At 51.3% G+C, this 22,752-nt stretch overlaps 1 protein-coding gene and 1 long non-coding RNA gene across 5 annotated transcripts in view; one reads left to right on the top strand and one right to left on the bottom strand.

Annotated features, from left to right (window-relative positions):
• Nucleotides 1–5,453: 5,453 nt before the first annotated feature.
• Nucleotides 5,454–22,752, top strand: part of Sp2 (Sp2 transcription factor) — a 24,605-nt gene continuing 7,306 nt past the window's right edge. Inside the window, exons 1-3 of the mRNA XM_055619691.1 lie at nucleotides 5,454–5,506; nucleotides 18,835–18,911; nucleotides 20,308–21,279. Of these exons, the coding sequence (XP_055475666.1) occupies nucleotides 5,500–5,506; nucleotides 18,835–18,911; nucleotides 20,308–21,279 (1,056 nt within the window). The 5' untranslated portion in view covers nucleotides 5,454–5,499. The remainder of the gene's footprint in view (nucleotides 5,507–18,834; nucleotides 18,912–20,307; nucleotides 21,280–22,752) is intronic.
• Nucleotides 14,913–22,752, bottom strand: part of LOC129686055 (uncharacterized) — a 24,791-nt gene continuing 16,951 nt past the window's right edge. For 3 of the 4 annotated variants that reach the window (XR_008721577.1, XR_008721578.1, XR_008721575.1), the window contains 2 exons: nucleotides 21,322–21,454; nucleotides 14,913–15,088 (listed from right to left, as the gene is read on the bottom strand). This is a non-coding gene — a long non-coding RNA (uncharacterized LOC129686055). The remainder of the gene's footprint in view (nucleotides 15,089–21,321; nucleotides 21,455–22,752) is intronic. The other variant, XR_008721576.1, reaches the window with a different exon arrangement.

Raw genomic sequence — 22,752 nt, 5'->3', positions numbered from 1 at the left:
CTCTGAAGAGAAGGAGATCTATAAATACAAGGGATCATTAGGGGGTATTTCACGGCCGTTTTGTGGCCCCGATGGTATTATTAATATGATTATTGTTATCGCCACCATCACCCGCCTCCCGAGTCTCTGCCAGATGGGTCCTGCTTCCAGGTAAAGCAGGCCTCTATGACCCCTGGCCTCTATGACCTTTCCACTCCCCACACTCCAGAGTCTCAGGGGACCCCCTCAGGAGTCTATTTCACTGTGGCTTTACAGAGGGGTCCAGAGCTCCAAGGGGAGGGGGTCGAGGGAGATGCCATGATTGTTCTGAAGGCTTTCCATCCTGGGGGTGGGCCCAGTCTGCTGTGGGAAGGCTGGTGGCTCCTCGGAGAGGTGGTCATGGTTAGGAGGGCCAGTAGGAGCTGAACTGTAGGAGTCGGAGGTGGATGGTCTTCTCTGGGATGCTGAGAGGCTGGAGGGTTGGAATGTGCTCTCTGGAGGAGGCAAAAGGCTGGCTCTTTTTCCGGAGTTTCTTTGTAAGGATCCAAGTACTCTTGCAGCCTGGAGCTGAAGCAGGGCCCAGGATGGCTAATAGTAGGCTCAGGATAGCCATCAGGTTACCTGGGCTTCCTGCTTCTGTCAGGTCAAAGCACCAGGTCTGGGCTTCTGAAATGCCTTGGGTGCCCTCTGGCGGCAACAGTCGAAAGCTGCAGAGGACAAACACCTGCCCAAAGATCACCGCCTCCTGCCCTCTCTTCTGGAGGTTGTGGAGACCTCACCCAGGAGGGTTAGCAAAAGGGAAGGACCGGGCAAGAAGGGAGAACCCTATGGAAGGGATGGCTGGAATGTCCTTGCTGGGAGATTCTGTGACAGTTGGCCAGCAGCCATTGACCTGGGCAGGAAGGCCAAGGGTAGAGGGAGTTGGGGAGTCAGGGCACGGGAGAGACAGGAGTGGCATCCCCGGGGTTTGCAACAAGGGTGGTTGGTGGCTGTATGGGTGCAATGGGATGGCGAGTGTGGGCGGCAAGAACATAAGAGGAAGTCCGCTTTCGGCGTTTCTGGAAGACTGAGTGGCTGAGACCACAGACATCATGGAGGAAACAAGGATGGAAAAAAAGAACCAAGGTTCACTCAGACGGAGAGTTTCCCATTCAAGCCACTGTCAGGGTTTGTGTCTTGGGGCATCAGGGCTGTCTGGGAAATTCTTCCCCGTCGGCGGAGAGAGGATGAAGAAAGAAGAAACCAGAGGTGGAAACGGGAGAGGCCGAGGCTGTGGGGGGATCCTTAAGGCGAAGGTGAGCGTCCTCGGAAGGCTGAGGTGGCTGTAACAGTTTGAAGACTTGTCCTGTCAAGCTTGGGCCATAGGAGGGAGTGTGACCGGGGATGGAGCCCAAGGCTGCCCTTAGACAAAGGCTGTTAGGACATGCTTCTGGACTGTAGGCCAAGAACATTGTTGGGTCTTGTGAACCTTTCGATCGGATGCCACTGAAGCTGTCTGCAGCTTCCTGGGGACAGAGACCGTGACTCCATGTGCCTCCTTCACTGTGTTTAGCATCCTTGGGGACTCTGGATAGACAAGGGCAGCCACATGCAGGAGAGAACAAGGAGGGCTGGGAAGTAGGAAAAACATAGAAGGGGCTTAACAGGAAGCCGGAGCCGAGGAAGAAGTGAAGTGGACGTGGAGGAAGCTGAGTGAGAAGCAGGTAAGGCTGTGAGAAACGTTCAAGGGACAGCCAACCACTGTGTACCTGCCAGCAGGCCCCGTGCTAGGAGCGGAGGGCGTGCAAGTGGACAAGTGACTTTGCACGCTAGAAATGGGGACAGAGTGGCCCCTTGGACTAGGAAGAGGCTGAAAGCAGCTGGGGGCAGCTCTGAGGGAGCCTCCCAGCCTCCAGGCCTGCCAGGGACAAGATGGCATCCCGGGTGATGTGGGAAGACTCAGCCGGAACCGCCTAACCGCCTTTACTCTCCACATACCACTGCAGGTAGGGTGGGACAAGGAGATACTCGGAGAGGGAGGGGCGGGGGTTGGTTGTCTCAGAGCCTCTGGTGAAGGAGCGCTTTTGAGCTTTGTTTACACATGTGAATTATCTGGGGTCCTTCTTCATACAGGTGCTTGGTGCCATTCTAGGGACTGGCTTCCTGGGACGGGACAGGAGCCCAGGTTCAGAACTGGGGAAAAGGCTCTCTGCTGAGCGGGAAGTATGGTCAGGAGTCTGAAGGTGTAGCTCAGGGGTAGAGCACTTGCTCAGTGTGTACAAGGCTCTGCGTTCCATCCCAGCAGACAGGTGGCCAGGGAGGAACCAGCACTGTAGAGTCTGCTGTCTAGTCTCTTCCCTGTCTTGGGAGAGAGGACAACCTGGGGGGGGGGGGGAAGATCTGTGAGAAAAGAATTTGTGTGGTGGTCTGAGAGGGCTTATGAATGAACTTCAAAGACTCCATTGGGCAGGACGGAGGATGTGGGTCTGTTGAGTGCTGGTCTAGCATGCACGAGGCCTTGGATTCAATTCCCAGTACCACAAGGGGCAAAAATAAACAAACAAACAAACAAAAAACAAAACAAAACAAAACAAAAAAACCCCATCTTTTTCCATGCCTTTAGTAAGAGTAATAAGCCAAAACAAAACAAACACACCTTTAATTCCCAGCACTTGGGAGGCAGAGGCAAGTGGATCTCTGAGTTCAAGGCCAGCTTGGTCCACATGCATGAGTTCCCCACAGCCAGGGCTACACAGAGAAACCCTGTCTAAAGGCAGAATCGTTCAGTTTAAAACTACTGGTGCAAGCTGGGTCTCTTGGCCCATACCAATAATCCTAGTACTTGGGAAGTGAAGGCAGAAGGATCCTGAGTTCCAGGCAAGGTTGGTTGTTTGAGACCCTGTCTCAAAAATGAAACAAGTTACCAACCAACCAAAAAACTACTGGCGAATTCTAGCTTTTCGCACTGTCTCCCACCGGCATGCTTCACTTGTTCTTCATGGTAGGGCCTCTGGGTATTATTTGTATTAGGAGAGGTCTGACAGCCACCCGGCAGGATAGTCAAGCCCCACCTCCCCACCAAAACCCCTGCACCCTAAAGCAGCTGAGTCACGGAATCCGGGCGGAGTCCTCGGCTGCACGGCAGCGAAGCAAGCCAAACTGGAAACTGGCCTGGGAACAGAACGCATGGGCTAAACAAGTCTTACGCAGATGCAAGTGTATGCAAAGTCATTCTTGAACGTTTCCTGGTCGTCTTCTTTGGAGAATCAGTCCTCCCACTGTGAGGGAGAATGGGGCTGGGTGCTGGAGACTGCCTGGAATGTGGGAGGCCCCGGGCTTGATTCCTAGCACAGAATCAAACAGAAGTCAAAGAGCGAGAGGGAAGCCCTTTCCATATGACCGTTCAGTGGGGCAAGAACGAGACAGAGCCTGACTGGGCAGGAGTGAAGAGAAGAAAATCTCATCAGGGCCTTTATGGAGTTTACTAGGACAAAAGAAAGGGAACTTGTGAGAAAGAAACCTATGTGTTTAGGGGCTGTGACACTTTTCCTTGAGAGGGTAGAGGGGGTGTGGGGGGGGGGTGCAAGTGTGAAGGAGCTGGCTTAAGCGAAAGATTTGACTCTATAAAGGATACAGAACCTCGAAGAAGGAATGGTGTCTGTCATACGTGGGCACCCGGAGGCCAGGGCAGGATACTGGGTGTCCTGCCATTGCTGTGTCTCACAGAGCCTGGAGCTAGGTTGGCAGCCAGCAAACCCCAGCCATCCTCCAGTCCCCGCCCCAAGCTCACAGTGAGCAACCGCGTTAGACGCTGAATTCCATCTGCTCACATGGGCCCTGAGCTCAGGTCTCTCACGTTCGAGCAGCAAGAGACATCTTCCCAGACCCCTGCGACATGTCTTTAGCTACAAGACTCACAGCACCTAAAGTTTGGTCTTTCAAAAGCTAACCAGAGACAGGCAGTGTGGTAATTCAGATTCGCTACGTTCTAAGCATTTGGCTGTGTCTTTTGGGTCACTTTTATCTCAGTATACTTTCCTTCACTGACTGGAAGGAAAGAATGAAGGAGGAAAAGGAAGATAGGAGAGGCTAAGAGAAAATGTATTGAGAGCTGGGGGAATAGCTCAGTGAGAAAAGCTGAGGCCTAGTGTTTGGGGTTCGAGCTCAGCATCACAAAAGGTCCAAGTGAGATCCCAGCAGGGGTGTTTAAGCGTTGTACATCTACCTATGATCAGTGTCTTTTTTTTTGGGTTTTCGAGACAGGGTTTCTCTGGGTAGCCTTGGCTGTCCTAGATTAGACGGACCTGGCCTCAAACTCAGAGATCCTCATCTCCTGAGATCTAATCCCGAGATTAAAGGCGTGCACAACACCACCACCTAGCTTGGTCAGTGTCTTTCAAGTGTCCATTTTGCAAGCTTTGTTAAGCTGATTTACAGGAGGTAAAACAATGTTCTCACTGTGGGTTAAAAAAAACAAAAAATCAGGAATCGCACTACTCGGAGACGAAGGTCTGAGCAGCCTGGCTTAAAAGTCTAAGGTTTCACTACTGGTGCCTACCCAAGTTAGTCGTTTGCAAAGAAGGGCCTGAAGAGAAAGATAAACCCACCAAACGCAGGACCTCACCCTGGAGGAACTGAGGCAAGAGAACAAGCAGGGGACCTTGGACTCCAGCGTGCAATTCTGCTCCCCAGAGGCGCAGGCTAAAATGCAGATTCTAGGCACGCCCGAGAAGTAGCAAAGTGATTACGAAATGCCCTGGGAATCTGGTTTTGGAAACAGTTCAGAGGATTCCGATGTGCCCGTCTGGAGCCGTGTGGGGCAGGGGGCCCTCTGCGACACACCGATGAAAACTAACAGGGCGTTGAAATTATATAATGACATCCCCTCTGGAAAGCGCCATAGGGAATCGAATCTCCATAGGCGACGGCGGGCCAGGGGCTTGGGGGGCGCGGGGCTGCAGTGAAGGCGATGCGCTCACCCGGCGCCGGGTACCCCGTATCCAACAGCTACAACTAGAGCGTCTCGACGCCAGGCTACCGAGAGAGACGTCTAAGCTCTCCACGGCTCTTTCCTCGGCCTCCCAGCAGCACTTCTGATTGGCTTTAGGGAGGATCTATCACCCATCTCCTGGGTTAGAGGTGGGTGGAAGGTCAACTGCGGCCAATACAGAGCCACTTCTCAGTTAAGCCCCGCCCCACCCAACTTCCTGTTGCTGTCCATCAACCCCCGAGCGGGCGGGACTTAGCCTCCCGCCAGTTGGCTAATGGACACGTCGTTCATTCCCCGGTTGGTTTCCGGTTGGCGCCCACTACCGTCCATCAGTGACACGCCGCGGCCCTATTGGCCAGACCAACGTCACTCTAGATGCTCCCCAATGATGGGTTGAAAATGCTGTCGGTCCTCAGTGTCCTGAGCGCCTATTGGTGGGAACCGCCGTCGCTCGGGCGGCGGCGGGCTCCAGGATTGGCGGGTGCTAGGCGGGCGGTGTCAGGCTCTCGGTGGCGGCGGAGGCGGCGGAGGCCAGGGAGGAAGATGTCGTAATGAGCGGTGGGTCCTGGCCCCTGCCGGTGGGGTCTTCCCGGCCCTCAAGGGTCGGGAAGACGGGCAGAGGCCTCGGGGAGGGGAGGCCGGAGCCAGGGACGCCCCCGCGGGGCCTGGGGCTGGCGCCGGGGCCCGGCTACGGGAGGGGCGGGGGAGGAAGGATTCCCGCCCGGAGGAGGAGCGCGGCTGGCCGGCCGGGCGGAGGCACCCGGAAGGGGGCGTTAGACTCCCCGCCCCTCGGAGCCCCGGGCGGGAGGGCGGCGCTTCCGGGGTTGGCAGGCGGCGCGGGCAGCGGGGCGATGCCGGACCCCCTCCCGCCCCCCTGGCTGGGTCGCGCCGGGCCTGCAGCGTACACCCGAGTCTGCTCCGCGCTGGCGGCCGACGCCCCCTGCGCTCGCCCCGTGGTCGGGCAGACAACACTTGAGATCCCTCCTGGCGGGGCCGAGCCGACGGGCACTGCCGGTCTAAGCGGCTGTCCGACGCCCCGCGCAGTCCCGGGCGGTGGTTAGGGCGGGAGGGCAACTCCCCAGGCGCATGATTGCCGAGTGAAAACCGACTTTTAACTGTTTGCGCCTGGACCCTTGAGCCCGCAGGGCTAGGTATCTGCAAGCTCTTGGAATTTCGAGAAGTTTGAGAACTTGTTGACAGAGTTCCAGATGCCCCTTGCGGGGCCAAAAAAAAAAAATGCACTGAAATTCCAAGAAAGCGTAGGCGCTTATTTGCTCTTAAGAGATGACCTAAGAAGTAAAATAGATGTTCGCTTTCTTCCTCCGTCTGCGTTGCCAGACTTACTGGTGCGCAGCTTCCTCCCTCCCTTCTTAGGTTTCTTTCCCAGTGCCTTTCTAATTTTAGTACAAAAGGAAGTGTCTTCTGCCCTGGGCAATTGAGAAACCTGTCCTCGCTGCATTCCTTGGTTTTGATTCCAATAGTCTGTCGTGTTTAAGCGCTTCGTTATTAGCTTGATCCAAGGGCACTCCGTTTGGCTCTTCTCCTGAACTTTTCAGTTTTTTTTAGGAGGTTAGTGGATCATTTATTTGTTGCTTTCTGGAGAAAGGTCCGTGGTCTGTGAGCCACGAATTGGCCCAAGAGCCCCCCTTGCACAGATTTCATTACAGAGGGGCAATTGATGTTTCAGTGTGTACTGGCAGGCGCTGTCGACAAACTGTTCCCTGCGGTGCCCAGGAAGGTTCCGGGCATTGCAGAGGAGGGCAGAGCCCGGAGTTGACCTCTGGGGGTGCTGGAGGTTGAATCTAGATTCTCGCAAATGCTAGATAGGCACCTCTCCCGCTGAGCTCTGTCTTCAGCCCGCAGCTTGGGTAGGAGTTTCAGGGCTGGAGAGGTTAGGGTGAGCAGGCACACAGTGAAGTAGTCGAGGGAACGGTGGAGCCCAGACCGCAGCAGCAGCTTTTTCCATTACTGACACAAAGAAATCCATTGTCTATGGCGATGACTCTAACTGCAGAGGCTTGTTTTCTTTTAAATTCCTCATGACAGTGAAAGGAGCAGATCTCAGAACCCATCCATAAGGCTTGTGTCAGTGTTCCAGTGGCTTCTTTTTAGGGGGAAGGGTGTTGAAACGTGGTCTTCCGTGAAGCCCTGGTTGGCATGTATTCACACTGTAATCTGTGTAAGCCTTGAACTTGAGATCCTCAGCCTCCCAAGAGCTGGGGTTATAGGTGTGTACCAATTTGGCCGGTTTCTAGTGACCACACAGACAGTCCCAGTCAGTACGAATTATCTTTGAGGTGACTGATGCGATTTCTGGTTCTAGTTCTTTTCCTTGCTTGTACAGAGACTTCCCTCTTTGGTTAAAAGCAACAGCAACAAGGGAAAATTAGCTGCTCTAGCACCAGTATGAGCCCTGAGCTAGGTTGCTACAGGCACAGACACTTTGCCAAAGAGAACTAACTAGGGTTTGTTCATAACTGGATCTTCCCCAGCACCCAGCCGGCTCTAGAGGAAGAGTTTGGCATCCCTGTTGACATCATATAGACTGGCTCTTCTTAGCTTTGATTTCAACTTTGGGCCAGGGTCAGTGAGGTGATTCAGTGGGTAAAGGCACTTGCTATCCAGTCTGATTACCTGAGCTCAGTTCTTCATTCCCACATGGTGGAAGGAGAGAAATACACACGGGGGGGGGGGGGGAGTCAGTGAATAGATCATGGAAGATGTTTGGGTAAAAAAGCCTGTGCTTTTCCAGCAGGTGGGGAAGTTAGTATTTTGCTCTTGAACATCTTAGTTCCTCTGGTGTTTAAGTGTTTTGGAGAAGTTACTCTTGTACCAAGCACTGACGAGCCCTTAACCACTGGCAGCTATGTGGCAACCCCCAAGCTTTAAGCAAGTATTGCCCAAACATGGGCCTCACAACAGCTTTTAAAGCTTCTTGTAGACTCCAGTATAGATGTGGGCTCAGCAGTTTTCTAGACCCTGACCACTCCCATTTCTGTGATAGAAATGGGCCTTTTTTTTTTTTTCAAGTTACCTTTATTCCCTCTCTTCTCTGTTCCATCTACACTCAAACTGGAAATTCTGCTTCCAGACTGAAAATATTAGTCATTGTTTTGGATCAAGTGGATAATGGCCACAGAGTGGAAGAGACAAGAGAGACACTGATGTGAAGGTTGTATAGAGCACTCAAAAATGAGCACTACTAGTTTGATTCCATGGCGTAATTTTAAGGGGGCCATGAGCGTGAAGTAATCTGTTTGGAGACGGTCATACACATCCTCGAATGTTTACTGGTGGCATGTCTGGACTCTCCTTTTGGGGGATTTGTGAACTCTTCCCAGGGTGTTCTAAAGCAGGAACTCAAGCTGGCTGTGGTGATGCACCTAATCCTAACATTCCTGACTGAGGCAGCAAGTCTGAGAGTTCAAGTCCACCCTAGGCTACTTAAGTGAGTTGCAGGTTAGCCTGGGCTATATACTATCTTGTCTCAAAGAGACAAAACCAAGGAGATTATACCCACACGGTGGACCAAAGGAGTGTCTGTAGGTTGAGAACTGTGGTGCCACAGGAGCTGTTGGTATTCCTGCCAGGCTCATCTGCCCCCTGTGGTTCTTCCCCTTTTCCCTTCATATCCAGCTTTCCAGGCTTTGTTTCTGTAGTTGCAGGTCTGTCTTTTCAGGTGCTTTCCTCATAACCAACAGGTGTTTTCATGAGCAACTTTCCCAAGGGCCTTAGGGCAGTGGGGTTTCACGTTCTAGGAGGGATCTTTTGAAGCCTGGTGGGAAGGTAAAAGAAGAGATTAAAAGTATAGGATGAGTCAGAGGAAGTAGGAAAGGCACTGTGGTCATTCTTGAGGAGATGCTCCCTGGCGCCATGGTGGATTTGTTCTAGTTGACAAACGGTGAAATAGAATATTTTTTCTACTGCTTCCTGAGATCCTGAAGAAAAAAAAAAAAAAAAAAAAAGCAAACCATTGGAGCAAGCTCAGAGTTGACACCAGCATCTTGGGTAGCCAGACCTCTCTCAGCATGTACTTGGGAAACACTCTGTCACTATCACAGACAGCACCGCACTTTTCCTAAGAGTACACTCCAGGCTGGCATGCCCTAGAGAGGTGAGCTATTGCTTAGTACAGGGGCTATGAATGGGCTTCTCTGTGTGCCCTGGAGAGAGCTCCCGGCAGTGTTGAGACGGAAAGACTGTCACATCGCCACACAAGCATGCTTAAGCCCAGTCGCTGGAGTCCAATGATGGGCATCTCATTCCCTTAGCTGCCGTGGTTTCAGCGTCAGGACTGCTGCTGTGCTCAGCCAGCAGCTGCTGCATTACAGGGCAGAGGTTTAGCTTGGGTAGCCAAGGCTAGGTCCCCTGAGATGCCATTTTGCCTCTGTATGGCGATTTAGGTCCCTTAGGCGCCATTCACCTCAGCCGCAGGGCAAAAGTGGCTCAGAGTTAGCGGTCACTGCACATTTCTAAATGTCTTTCTAGAACACCCTCATCGGGGTTGTCACCTCTCTGAGGAATTTGGTAAAATCACAGGGTGGTTCCTGAGTCTGTGAATAGAGATTAGGAAACAGCTAGTAGGGTCATGTGATTAGAAGAGAAATAGTTCGGCCTCAGGTTTATGTTTAATTGGAAACTGGAGAGAGAGAAAACAAAACAAAACAATGACTGAAAAAACAGATGAAGATGTTTCCCAGGTTTAGAAGAGTAAGTGGCAAGCCAGCCTCCGTCTCTTCCAGGGAAATGAAGTCACTAGTCATTTCAGAAGCTGATCCTAGCCTGGGGGAGCTCAGAGCTCCCCAAATACATTGCCCAAACAGAGAAGGCAGCCTGTTTGTGCATAAGGAGATTCTTGGGGGAGCTTCTATTTCTCCTGTTCTCTACGACCTAATTCTGAGTCCCAGTATCCTTCAGCAGAATGGCTTTGCACGGTCTCCTGGGACTGCCTCCCTTGAGCTGAAGAGCTCCCATCATCCCATTGCCCCCACACTCATGCCCTGTGACCCAGGCAACAAGCAAACTAGGAGTGACAGCAGTCACGTGGAAAGGAAAGGAAGTCAGGAACGGGACAGACTGAGGGTTCGCACTCAGACACTCTCGTGGTCTTACCTTGGTGCCCCATGCCCCATGCTAATTGGAAAGGGTAGAAGTGTAGCTTGAGGCTGTAGTGCCATCTGTGGGGTTGATGTCCTCTCAGTGAAGCATCTGACCTGCTGCAGCTCACACTGGCACCACCACACTTCTTTGGGTTCAGGGGACGGAACCAGGGCTTGGTGCATGCTAGGAAAGCATCGCAGCAGCTGAGCTGCAGCACAGCCGTCCTTTGGTTTTTAGACTCCACGTAGGTCCTCTCCCTTTGCTTTCCTTCATGATTCATTTATTCATGGATTTATTAAACAAATATGTAAAGCACCAACTGTGTGCTAGGCTCTAGAGTACATCAGGGAGTAAAAGAAAAACTCTTGCCTTCAGGAAATTTGCATTCTTAATGAGACAGTAATTAAGTAACTAATAAGTACTTGTTGGAAAGTGATAAGTGCTAAGGCTAAAAATAGAGTGGGAGGGTAGGGAAAATGTGTGGGAGAGGCAGGGTGCTCAGGGGCAGTCTTGGTGAGGAGACTTCATGAAACCCTGAAAGAGTGAAGGGGGTTGAGCCAGCTCTGTCTAGAGTGAAAGGAGGAAGGTGAACCCAAGCGGACTCGGGAGCCAGCCGTAGGACCTGGTGCTGAGGACAGCATGGCTAAAGCAGTGAGGGAAGGAGGCCACGAAGTCAGGTGGCTCAGGCCTCTGTGTGATGGCTATAGTTTTGGCTCTGTGATGGGATGCTATTGAGGGCCTCTGAACAGAATAGTGATGCGGCTTCATCTATGTTTGATGTGTTGAAAATTGACAGGGTCAAGGTTAGAAGCTCAGTGGCCTTCTCAGTTGTCTAGATGGCAGACATGGATTAGATGATGACTGTGGTGGTAAAACCCGTGTATTTGGAATGTGTTTTGAAGTTAAAGCTTGAAGTGTTTACTCTCACACGTGGGAAAAACAAAAGTCAAAGCTAATTCCAAGGTCGTAGGGTTGAGCGGAAGGATGGAGTTTGCATTCATCGCAGTAGGGAATGCTTGAAGGAAGGATGGAATTAGGAGCTCTCGGAAACTTTATTCAGGGCTGGTTAGATTCCAGATGTCCACTAATGTCCAAGTGAGGATGTCAGCATCAGGCAGGAGGCAGAGTCTGGAGACAGGAAATTCAGGGGCGATCATTATACAGTATCTATGTAGCATGGATTTGAAAGCCACGAGAGTAGTGAAATCACTAGCAAATAGTTACAGACAGAAGAAATATAGGTCCTGAAGTGGAGTTGGGGGTGACCTTTTTAGAAAGGAGAAGAACCATCAGAGCTTTAGATGTAGCCTACAAGGTAGGAGGCTGTCTTGGGAACCATCAGACTGTTTTCAAGGACCAAGAACAGTCAGCTGTCTGAGCGCAAAAAATAAGGGGTCAGGTCTAGGAGTTAGCATCAGATTCGGTAACATGAGGTCTGGTAGCATTAGCAATTTTGGTAGCAAGAATAGAATGGTCCAACCTGAGTGGAGCCAAGTTCAAGAACGGCTGTTGGGAGTAATTAGGAACAGCAAGCACAGAGCCTCCTCGTCTTAAGATAAGGCTATTTCTTTATAATGACTTGAAAAATTTGTCAGTCACACATGCATTTTAGTCTACCTAACCTTTCAAATATTTCAGCAAGGGGGTGTAGTTCCACTGGTAGAATACTTGCATGGGTGAAGCCCTGGGTTTAAGAACCAGGTCTAAGCCGGGCGTTGTGGCAAACACCTGTATTCCCAGGGCCTGGGAGACAGAGGCAGGTGGATCTCTCTGAGTTCGAAGCCACTGTGTCTCAAGAAACAAAGAACAACAAAAAATCCAACCAGGTGTGGTGATGCACATCTGTATTCGCAGCACTCCAGAGGTGGAGGCAGGAGGGTCAGGAGTCATCCTTGGCTCTGTAATGAACTTGAGGCCAGCCCGGACTACGTTTGAGACAGGCCAGCCTGTCTCCCAACACCGAAGAAAGACCACTTTGGTTTGCCGAAAATTGGACAAAGTCATTTGCCGCAAAATATTTTATAATGAAATGTACCTCACGTAACCCACTGAACACTGTACTAAAACTAGAAAACGTAATTGTGAGCATGCTTTCGTGTACTGTAACGCTGAAAAGTTGGAGGCCTGCAGGTTAGCTCAGTGCTTAAGGGCGTTAGCTCAGTGCTGTCACATCAGTACTTGGCTGAGTTCAATCCCCCGACCCACACATGTTGGCCATGGCATGTGCATAGCCATACACAAAATTCACACATGTGTACATATGAGTAAAATATGATTAAAATGTAAAAAAAATGTTACGTTGAACCACAGGAGTAAGGAGCTGGCTGTACATACTGGCTGGGGAGTTTGCTTGAGAGGTTAGGACTTGCAGCTCAGGAAGGAAGCGTAACTTTTGATTGTTTTGTTCTGTTGAGACTGTGTTTTTCTGTGTCTTTGCTGTCCTGGAACTCTCTCTGTCGACCAGGCTGGCCTCTGGGATTAAATGCATGTGCCATCTCGCCTGGCCTGGAAGGGTCACTTGTTGATAGAGTGTGTGCATCTCAGGGTTATGGCTGAGTTGTCATGTCAGGGTGGGATGGAGAGGATATCTTTTCTCTCCTTTTGGCCTGTGGCTTTAGCAGCCTCTGCCTAAGAGTTCTGCACTGAGAGGCGTGAACGTGATCTTCCTGTGTGTGGTTGCTGGGCGTTCTGTTGTCCGGGCAGTTTGGAGTCTGCCACAGCCCAGCTCGTTCCCTCCACCCTCCTCTGTCCAGGCTGATTGGCCAGTTTTGTTCTTTAAAACCAGCCATGGTTTGCTTTTCCCTCACCAGCTCGAATTCTTCCAGGCTAGGCAACTGGGAAAGCCTGGCCTTAGAAACTGCCTTACTGGCTTCTGGCCCAGGCAGACTGACCAAAATAGCCACCAGAAGGACTGTTTGTGCAGAGTGAAATTCCTGCTGAGAAATACCACAGTGGAGGGCCAAGGAAGCCATAGCTGCTGGGAAGGTTAAAAAAAAAAAAAAAAAAAGCCCAGTAGCCTAGGGTCTAGGTGTGGACTTTGAGCCTTCGTCCACTCTGGGACAGCCTGATAGCCAGGGCTCTAGGGTCCTTCCTGTTAGATCATGCTCTCCCAATCCAGTCCGCCAGAGAAAGACACCCCCTGCCCCCAGGATAGAGCTATGCTCCCTACCCTGGGGTGAGGCCAGCGTTGCCAAGGGTGCCACGGGAGTGTGTGCTGGCACCCAGCAAGGTCATCTGCTTCTAGAGAGTAAGTGAGAAACAACCTCCAGCGATTATAAATGGCCAAAGGGAGAGCTCCTTCTTCAGGCTCCCAGGAAGAGAAAAAATGGGGGGGGGGGTGCTCGGTTCTTCTAAGCTTATCAGAAGAGCTTCTAAAACCGCAGGAGGGGAGTAGTCCAGGGGATGGCTGGATAGGATTCTGGGTTTACAGTTCTAAAAGCGAACTGGCTGGATAAAGGGAGCGAGCCAGAGGCTGGAAGCTGCCCTGGAGCCTGTGGGTGAGAGTTCTGCCTGAGCTGAGGGTAATTTAAGCAGGGACCATGCCATGGGACTAGTAAGTAGAAAGGAGAGAGACTTGTAAGAAAGTTGAGGACCTACTTATCCTCCGGGAGGGCGATGCTCCGGCTTCTGCTGTGATTGGACATTCTAAAGATTCCCGTATTCTCCCCCCCTCCCCGAGAACTACAGCTGCCCCTGTACCCGGAACCCCCCCCTTCTCCCACCCCCACTTCTGTCTGGTATCAGCAATTCTGTGAAGAAAAACAGCTCACTCATAAAAGCAGGTCCTTACTCCATCCTGCAGGCCTGCCCTCACTGTAATGGGTGCTGCATGCTAGCAAGGGACCTGACTTCCTCTCAGTCCAGAAAGGACCCCAAGAACATGAAATACCTGTTATAAAATGGCTGTCAATAAATGTTGCTAAGGAGGAAAATAAAAACCGGCCTAAAGGTGCAGCGTTAGCCAGAAAAGTCAGAAGAGCCCTAAGCAAAGGAAAGGCAGCAGAGATAAGCTCCTGGGATCCAAAGGGAGGGCTGGGGAGGCTGGGGAGGGGAAAGAATGAACAAGCCAGGAGAGAATGCTCAGGGTTGACCTAGCTGACCTAGTGAAGGCGCACAGGGGCTGAACACAGACCTGGGAGTAAGCCTCTGGAAAGCCACCTGAAGCCACGTGAATGGACACGGTCCTCCAAGGAAATGGATCTTGGGTGAGGAGAAAGGACACTTGTGAGCAATGTCAGTATTTAAGTGGCAAAGGCGGAAGAGCCCACAGGAATTTAGAGGGGGAGGCAGCCACCAGAGGGGTCTGTGGGGACCTGGTAGAAGCAGCTGGCACAGTATGGATGGGGTATGGAGGGATGGCAATGCGTTCTGCCAGGTTTGACCAAGGAGGCAGGAGAAGAAGGCTGTGCTGGAGGGACAGGAGGTGAGGCTGGAGAATCTTGGAGGTCAGGTGCCTTTCTGAACGTCCTGGGTTCTTTACAGTCCCTCAGTCACGTGGTCCTCCGTCCTCCCTGCTGCCTTGCTGAGTCGCCTCCAGACTTTTCCTTAGGGCTAATGTACTGCTCATACCTTACATCCTAGATCACTGCCAGACTCCAGCCTAGACACTTGGGGACGTTTTAGCTGAGATGAGTTAATGACAAGATCCAGATGATATAACTGAGAGACACACTTTTTTTCTTTCAAGAATATCCAGTGAGTGTGTGTCACACGGCTAGGCGGGTAAGGCCATTGCTGCCAAGCCTGATAACCAGAGTTTAGTCTCTGGAACCCACACGGTGGAAAGAATTGGTTCCCAAATTGTTCTTTCCCACGTCACTGTGCATACCTGCATGCACACAAACACACACAAAAGAAATGAATGTAAAAGAGAAGAAATACTCAGTAATTTTTATTATCCGTATTGCGAAACTGTAGGCTTCCGTGACCAAGTATGAACTGCTGTTACAGGCCAGTGGTACTGTTCAAATGGCGGGTGTTCTGGAGACAGCTCCGAGGCAGAACATTCGTTCAGCACGTGTGAGGCTCTGGGCCCAGCCCCTAGCACAAAAAGGAAAATGTGTAGCCTAGTGGAAGCGGTTTGAAGCAATTACAGAATTATGTCTAAGCGTCCCTCTGCGGCCCTCTATTCCACTTAGTAGTGCTTTGACTCATATGGAGGAAAAGGTAAGCATCGCTCACGTCCACATTATATCGTTTAAACACAAGGTTCCAAGTGACACGAGGGTGCGCTCGGAACTACGTTTGTGTATCTGCCTCTCCTTAACTGCTTTCACACATCGCCTGGACAAGCTTCTCTTTTCCCCTCTTTCTCTTTCCAGAATAGAATTCTGCAGCGGCAGGAAAATGGTTCCGTTTTGATCGCCCAGGTCTGCAGCCCAGGGACCACATAGAGCTCTCGCTGACAGTAGGGGACACACTTACAGTGGGTTTAGACTAAAGTTCAGGAGCCAGCTAGGGAGGAAAATGAAGCCAAAATGAGAAGCCACAGCCGGGAGCACCAGCAGCCTCAGCTTGCCTCAGAGGTGCTGCTCTAAGCTCTGACTCAATGGTGCTCAGCCCCCTAACGACCTCTAATACAGTTTGTCATGGTGTGCTGACCCCCAGCCATAAAACGATTTCATTTCTACCCCATAACTGTCATTTTGCTGCTGTTAAGAATCATGATGTTACATACATCATGTATGTATGTAAGGAAAGGGCTGTCTGACTCACGACTCACAGATTGAGAACCACTGCTCTAACTTGAGGTGCTTGGAGCCCAACCAGGTCTCAAACAGTTGAGTCTAGGCTCAGTGACAACAGAGGGCGAGAACTGCTTGGGAAGTGCTCGTCAGTCTTCACTTCCTTTGCACTCTGCCCTGCTGCAGTGTCCCTGCGTTTCATAACACAGTAAGGATATTTTCCACCCAGTTTTGTTAAGTGAACTTGAACCCTTGAGAGCTTCTTAGGAGACCAGCTGCCTGCCTTCCCAGTTCTGCCAGCAATTAACTCATCTTGTGTTTTTATCAGCATGACATGGTCTGAAAAAATTTGGGGTTTCTTGATTTGTTGTGCTGGTAATGTAACCAAGGACCTTGCCCGTGTTAGGCCTCTCCCACTGATGGACACCCCTGTACCTCAGAAGGGAAAACATTTGAGAGAAAATTTAGTCCAGCTTCTCACCACACCTCTGTATTCCATCTCTAGAATATACATCTTGCCTCTGGTCAAACAGTTGCAGAGAAAGGAGGACATCACCCTCAGAGGCAGCTGGTTCTGCCTTTCAAAGGTGTCTTTGAATTGAACAGAATTTTAAAATCTGGCTTCTTGGGCATCCCCCCGGGTGGCTTGATCTGCCCCTTTACTTGCAGAGTAAGTACCCTAGTCAGAACCCTCAAAGTCTCTCATTGGAGATGCCCCTTAGAATAAAGCCCAGCAGGTGAAATAGTACACGAGGTATGTTGTTTTTCTTGTCCTATAATTGGAATTTTTAGTGTTTTTAAAATAGTTTTTGTTAGCCATGAGGCAAAGACTAGACTAGTGGGAGACTAAGTAAGTAAGTAAATAAATAATTGAGACAGGACAAGTACCGTAAGGAAAGCATGGCTGTCAAAAGACCTGAGATGGCTGTTCCGGGGTCCTGAGCCCCAGTCTGAGTTAGGTACCTTGGCCCTTACCCACCAACCGTGAGTCCCCAAACTGTTGTCATCCTGCCTCTGTTCCCCCCTACACAAAAATACTACAAGCATTTTAATGTCAGTTGAAACAAAATGAGCCTTTAAAAGCAGCTGAGCTGTGCTTAGGGGCTGCTCTCTGCCATTGCTCGCTTTCATCTCTCGCTGCTTTTTCAGTAATCGCAGCGGTTCTGCAGAGACCAGCGTCTGTAATGTCCTAGGATCTATGTGTCCACTGTGCCTAGAGCTGTCCTCTGGTTCTTCACGGTTGGCAGCATCTACTCATGGACTCCAGGCTGGTGACCGCTGAAGGCACTGTGTTGCCTCCTGACCAGCCAGCCTGTCTGTTTCTCTTTGCCCTTTCTCTTTCAGAGGCCTGAGAAAACATGAATGATAGTGTTTTCTCCCTGATCTCTGGCCTCACCAGATTCCTGACATGGGCTCAGTTCCTGAGTCTTTGTCCCTTGAGTCTTCCAAGCAATCTTCCCCATCTCTGTTTCCTGGAGTTTGGTTTCCAGATGTCTGGAATACAAGCCTGACTGCCCAGGGTGCTTTGCTTTAGTGATTTATGAACTCTACAACGGCAGAATCTTTCCATTTTCCTTTGTCTTTAGAAATGGTCTCAGTATGTAGTCCTGGCTGGCCTGGAACTTCCTTTGTAGACCATGCTGGGTTCACACTCATAGAGATCCACTTGCCTCTGCCTGCCATGTGCTGAGATGAAAAGGCATTGCCACCACGCCCAGCCTCTTGTTTAACTTTCATTCATTTAAAGTTGTATGTGTATAGGTGTTTTTCCTGAATGTATGTTTTATACCATGTGAGTGGGTGCTGGGAATCGAAACTGGGTCCTCTGGAAGAACAGCCAGTGCTCTTAACCACTGAGCCATCACCCCAGCCTTCAGTCTTGTTTCCCTTCTAAATCAAACTCAAGTGCAAGGTAGAGACTTCCTTTGTTAGTCCCTCCCCTACTGCAAGTAAGTGGCAGCTGGGCACAGGGGCACACACCTGCAATCCCAGCCCTTGAGAGGCTGAGGGATGAGTTCCAGGCCAACCTGGATACAGTGCAAGACCCTGTCTCAAATAAAGTAAAAATTAAAATTAAAAATGATGAGAGAATACAGTGGTCCCTTAGCACGCACAGAGGATTGGTCCCAGGAGCTTCTGGGTGTTCAAGGCTTTGATATAATGTGTAGAATTTACATACAAGCTACACAGCTTCTTCAGATCATCACCAGAGTATGTCACACCAACATATTTGATGCATGGTTAGTTGATTCTGTGGCTACAGAACCTATGGACGTGGAGGCCAACCATCTAATTTTGGGAAAATGAAAAAAAAAAATGGGAAAATTCGGTCAGATATAACTGTATACACACAAAGATAGAATTCGCTTGATGTTCATTCTCACATGCTGCTGTTAGCCCTGCCTAGCCGGTGACCTCTGGGGTCACATCAGTTGTCCTGCATAAAGGTGTAAATCCACTTAAAGCAGTGGTTCTCAACTTTACTAATGCTGGGGCCCCAAACCATAAAATTATTTTGCTGCTACTTCATCACTGTAATTTTGCTACTGTTATGAAGCGTAAATACTTTTGGAGACAGAGGTTTGCCACATGGGTCGCCGCCACCCCGACTGAGAACCATTGACTTAAAGGAATTACCCAGTTGCCATCTACTGGTTCTTGGCGGCCCGTGTGTGAAGGCTGCGCATCCAGCCTTTAGAATAAGACAGCTGTGTCCTCTTGCTCAGGAATGCTGCCCTAGCCTTCCTTCACTCCCTGACTGGGTCGCATCTAGCTACAGCTGCTCCGCCCCTAACGGAGAGACTCAGAGCACCAGCATCCACCAGGGGGCGCTCCGGACCCAGCATAGCCAGCCCTGAACTAGACCTCCTTCTGTCCAGGAGTCTCCCAGTTCTCCCAGTCTTAGGTGGCTGTGGGGACAATGTGGCGAAGGCAGATCGGCCTGAACAGGTGAGTGTGAGCAGAGGAGAAGGTCACCCCTGACAAGCATGGGGCTGTCAGCCTCTTAGAGAAGCAGCAGGAGAGGCAAAAAGCAACGCTGAAGCTAGGGGGCCTCAGGTTCTCTTCAGGTGTCTTATATTTGCTCCGTCTTTCTCCCAATAGTTCCACAGATGAGCATGGCTGCCACCGCTGCTGTCAGTCCCAGTGACTACCTGCAGCCTGCTGCCGCTACTACCCAGGCAAGTGCACAGTGGGCTCTGAGGGCAGGGGCCAGAGCCTGGGTGGATCACTGAACTGGATTTTTCTACCTCACTCAGAACCTGTTGGCTCTCACTGCAAACACCCGGGGAGGTTCACTTATCCTCGTTTTCTAAACTAAGACATAGTCACTTGCCTAAGATGTCAAAGTTGGGTCAGGCAGAGAGAGCAGTATTCAACCTGGCATTCCTGGGGCTGGGGCCATGGCTGTGGGTAAGATCCCTGCTGCCCAGGCATGAATTCCTGAGTCCAGTCCCCAGCACCCGTGTGAAAGGCTGGGCCTGGCAGTACATGCCTGTAATCCCAGCGCTAGACAGGCAGAAACAGAAGAATCTCTGGGGTCCACTGGCCAACTGGTCCTGCCCAGGCACTGAGCTTCAGATCCAGTGAGAGGCCCTGACTCAGAAATGAAGGTGGAGGGCTGGGGAAGATGCTCAGTGGGAAAGAGCACCGGCTGCTCTTCAGACAACCCGGCTTGATTATGTCCCACGTGGCAGCTCACAGTCCTCCAGGAGATCTGACACCCTCTCGGCCTCTGAGAGCATCAAGTATTGAGTGATACACAGACATACGTATAGGCAAAATGCCCAAACACATTGAATAAATAGTTTAAAAAACAAGGTAGAGAGTAACAGAGTAAGAGTTTAAGCTGGGCACCGTGATGCGGGCCTTTAATCCCAGCTCTTGGGGAGGCAGAGGCAGGCCTGATCTTCAGAGGAAGTCCAGGACAGCTAGGGCTACACAGAGAAACCCTGTCTCGAAGAAAAAAAAAAAAGAATTGAGCTTAACCTCTGGTCTCCACATACAAGGACTCAAATGTCCCCCACATCCTTTTCACATGAACATGCGTACTTGTATATGGCACCCCCAGAAAAACCAAACAGGGACTCAGGATTCCATCAGAACCTACTGCCCTGGAGAGAACAGGCCCATGTATTGTAGCCTGTCCAGTCAGCAAGCGGCGCCTGCCAGACTCGAGAAGACACCTGAGTGGTGTTCATGTCATCTCCCCTCCCCATCACCCCTCCTTTCCCCCTTTGTGCTAAGTTCATAGAGCTCCATCTGAGAGCTGGGCGTGTCATTTCCCTGCTGACACCAGGCCAGCAAGGCCGTAGGAAAACAGCTCATGCTGTTGGTCTGCTGTGTCCAAGGCTGCTTCCGGGGGCTCTCTCCCTGAGAGGCCTTCCCTGCCATTTTTCCTTCAGTTCGTGGAGAAGCCAGCCGGAACCACTGAGGGTGTGTGTTGTGTGTTGGCGATAGCTCGCCCACATGGGTGGGGAAGCGCTCCCGGGGAGCCTCGGAGAGGAGAGGAGAGGACCTTGAGGGCTACCTAGCCAGGCGTCCCATCTCACTCCTTTCCTCTGCTGATTTTTGCAGGACTCCCAGCCGTCTCCCTTGGCCCTGCTTGCTGCGACTTGTAGCAAAATTGGTCCCCCAGCTGTTGAAGCTGCAGTGACGCCTCCTGCTCCCCCCCCGCCCACCCCACGGAAACTGGTCCCTATCAAACCCGCCCCTCTCCCGCTCAGTCCTGGCAAGAATAGCTTTGGCATCTTGTCATCTAAAGGAAATATACTTCAGATCCAAGGCTCCCAGCTGAGTGCCTCCTATCCAGGAGGGCAGTTGGTGTTTGCTATCCAGAACCCCACCGTGATCAACAAAGGGAGCCGATCAAATGCAAGTATCCAGTACCAAGTCCCTCAGATTCAAGGGAGCAGTTCGCAGGCCATCCAGGTGCAGCCCAATCTCACCAGCCAGATCCAGATCATCCCAGGCACCAACCAAGCCATCATCACCCCATCCCCATCCGGCAACAAGCCCGTCCCCATCAAGCCAGCCCCTGTGCAGAAGTTCAGCATGACAACCACGCCCGTGCAGAGCGGGGCCAACATGGTGAAGCTGTCAGGCGGGAGCGGCAACATGACGCTCACGCTGCCGCTCAGCAACCTGGTGAACACCAGTGACGTCGGGGCCCCCGCTCAGCTCCTCACCGAGAGCCCCCCCACCCCAGTGTCTAAGACTAACAAAAAAGCCAGGAAGAAGAGCCTTCCGGTCTCACAGCCATCGGTAGCCGTGGCGGAGCAGGTGGAGACAGTGCTGATAGAGACCACGGCCGACAACATCATCCAGGCGGGAAACAACCTGCTGATTGTCCAGAGCCCTGGTGGGGGCCAGCCAGCTGTGGTCCAGCAAGTCCAGGTGGTGCCACCCAAGGCCGAGCAGCAGCAGGTGGTGCAGATTCCCCAGCAGGCACTGCGGGTGGTGCAGGCTGCCTCTGCCACCCTCCCCACCGTTCCCCAGAAGCCTTCCCAGAACTTTCAGATCCAGACAACCGAACCAACACCAACCCAGGTACCACAGCCCCTCCGCCCTGCCTCCCGCTCCTCTGCTCACCCTTTAGCTTGCTTTTGAAACTGAGGCAGGCCCTCACCAGGTCTGATGGGAAGTCGGAGCCACCATCACTTGTGGTGGGCAGGAAATGGCTTCTGCCCTGGGGTCTTCAGGTCTTAGGCCAAGTTGTCCTGATCTGTAGAAATCAGATGGAGCAGAGATATCTGGTCTGTTTTATTCTTTTCTCATGGGGGAGCTCTGGGGGCATAACTGGGTAGATATGTTTCATAATGAAGTATGTTTGCCATTAAGATTACATATAACAAGCCGGGCGCAGTGGCGCACGCCTGTAATCCCAGCACTTGGGGAGGCAGAGGCAGGTGGCTCTCTGGGAGTTGTAAGCCAACCTGGTTTATAAGCCCAGGGGCCTGGAGAGAGGGCTCAGCAGTTAAGAGCACTGTCTGCTCTCCCTAAAGGACCAGGGTTCAATTCCCAAGCACCCATCATGGCAGCTCACAAATGGAGCCCAGGACAGCCAAGGCTACACAGGGAAACCCTATCTCAAAGAACAAAACAATTTACATATAACAGCAGCAAGAATGAGAATTCAAGCCAGAACCATAGAATTTGGTGTAAAGTAAGAAAGTTAAAGAGAAAAAAAACTGTTGACCGGTTAACGACGAGAAAACTAAGAGTAGGGCAGCCAGGTCTTTTCTCCTTTTCCTTTTTAATTTGGTGGGGAGGTGGTTTGGGTTTTTTGTTGTTGTTTTTGAGACAGGGTTTATCCGTGTAACAGCCCTAGTTGTCCTGCAGCAATTTGTAAACCAGGCTGGCCTCGAACCCTTCGAGATCTGTCTGCCTCTGCCTCCCAAGTGCTGGGATTAAAAGCGTCCGCCACCACACTTGGCTCCTTTTTCCCTTTTTGAGACAGGGTCTCCATGTGTATCCCAGGTTGGCCTTCACCTCACTGTACAGCTCAGGCTGTCCTCAGACTTGGAATCCTACTGCTTCATCCTCCGTGCTAAGATTGCCAGTATGAACTACCTACCCTACTTGCTTCTTAACACCTCTGCTTATCATCTCCTCTCCCAGAGATGGTTTTCCTTCTGCTTCATTCGTGTGTGTGTTTGTGTTTGTTTGTGTGTGTTTTTCCGTGTTTCCCCTTTAGTCTAGATTCCACACGAGGGGAAAACACTTGTTTTTCTGAGCCTGCTGTATTTCACTCGACATGATGGCCTCTGGTTTCTGGGTGTTCTCTCACGCTGTGCCCTCCCTCTTGTTCAGGCCACCATTTGGAAAACAGCTCTCACAGCTGTTTTTGCTTCTGCTGCTGTCAAGTCTGACCGTCGAGCCAGCTGTTCATCTCTTTTTTAGCCTGCCAAGTGGCCGGCCACCTTGCTGCTCTTGTAGCCTGCTCTGCTCCTGTCTCTTTGCAGTCTCTGCTGTTCCTTCCTTCCTTCCTTCCTTCCTTCCTTCCTTCCTTCCTTCCTTCCT

Source organism: Psammomys obesus, unplaced genomic scaffold (assembly GCF_907164565.1).
Source record: "Psammomys obesus unplaced genomic scaffold, mPsaObe1.curated_primary_1811, whole genome shotgun sequence".
NCBI lineage: Eukaryota > Metazoa > Chordata > Mammalia > Rodentia > Muridae > Psammomys > Psammomys obesus.
The sequence above is the reverse complement of the archived record's forward strand: the minus strand, read 5'-3'. Positions and strand labels throughout refer to the sequence as shown.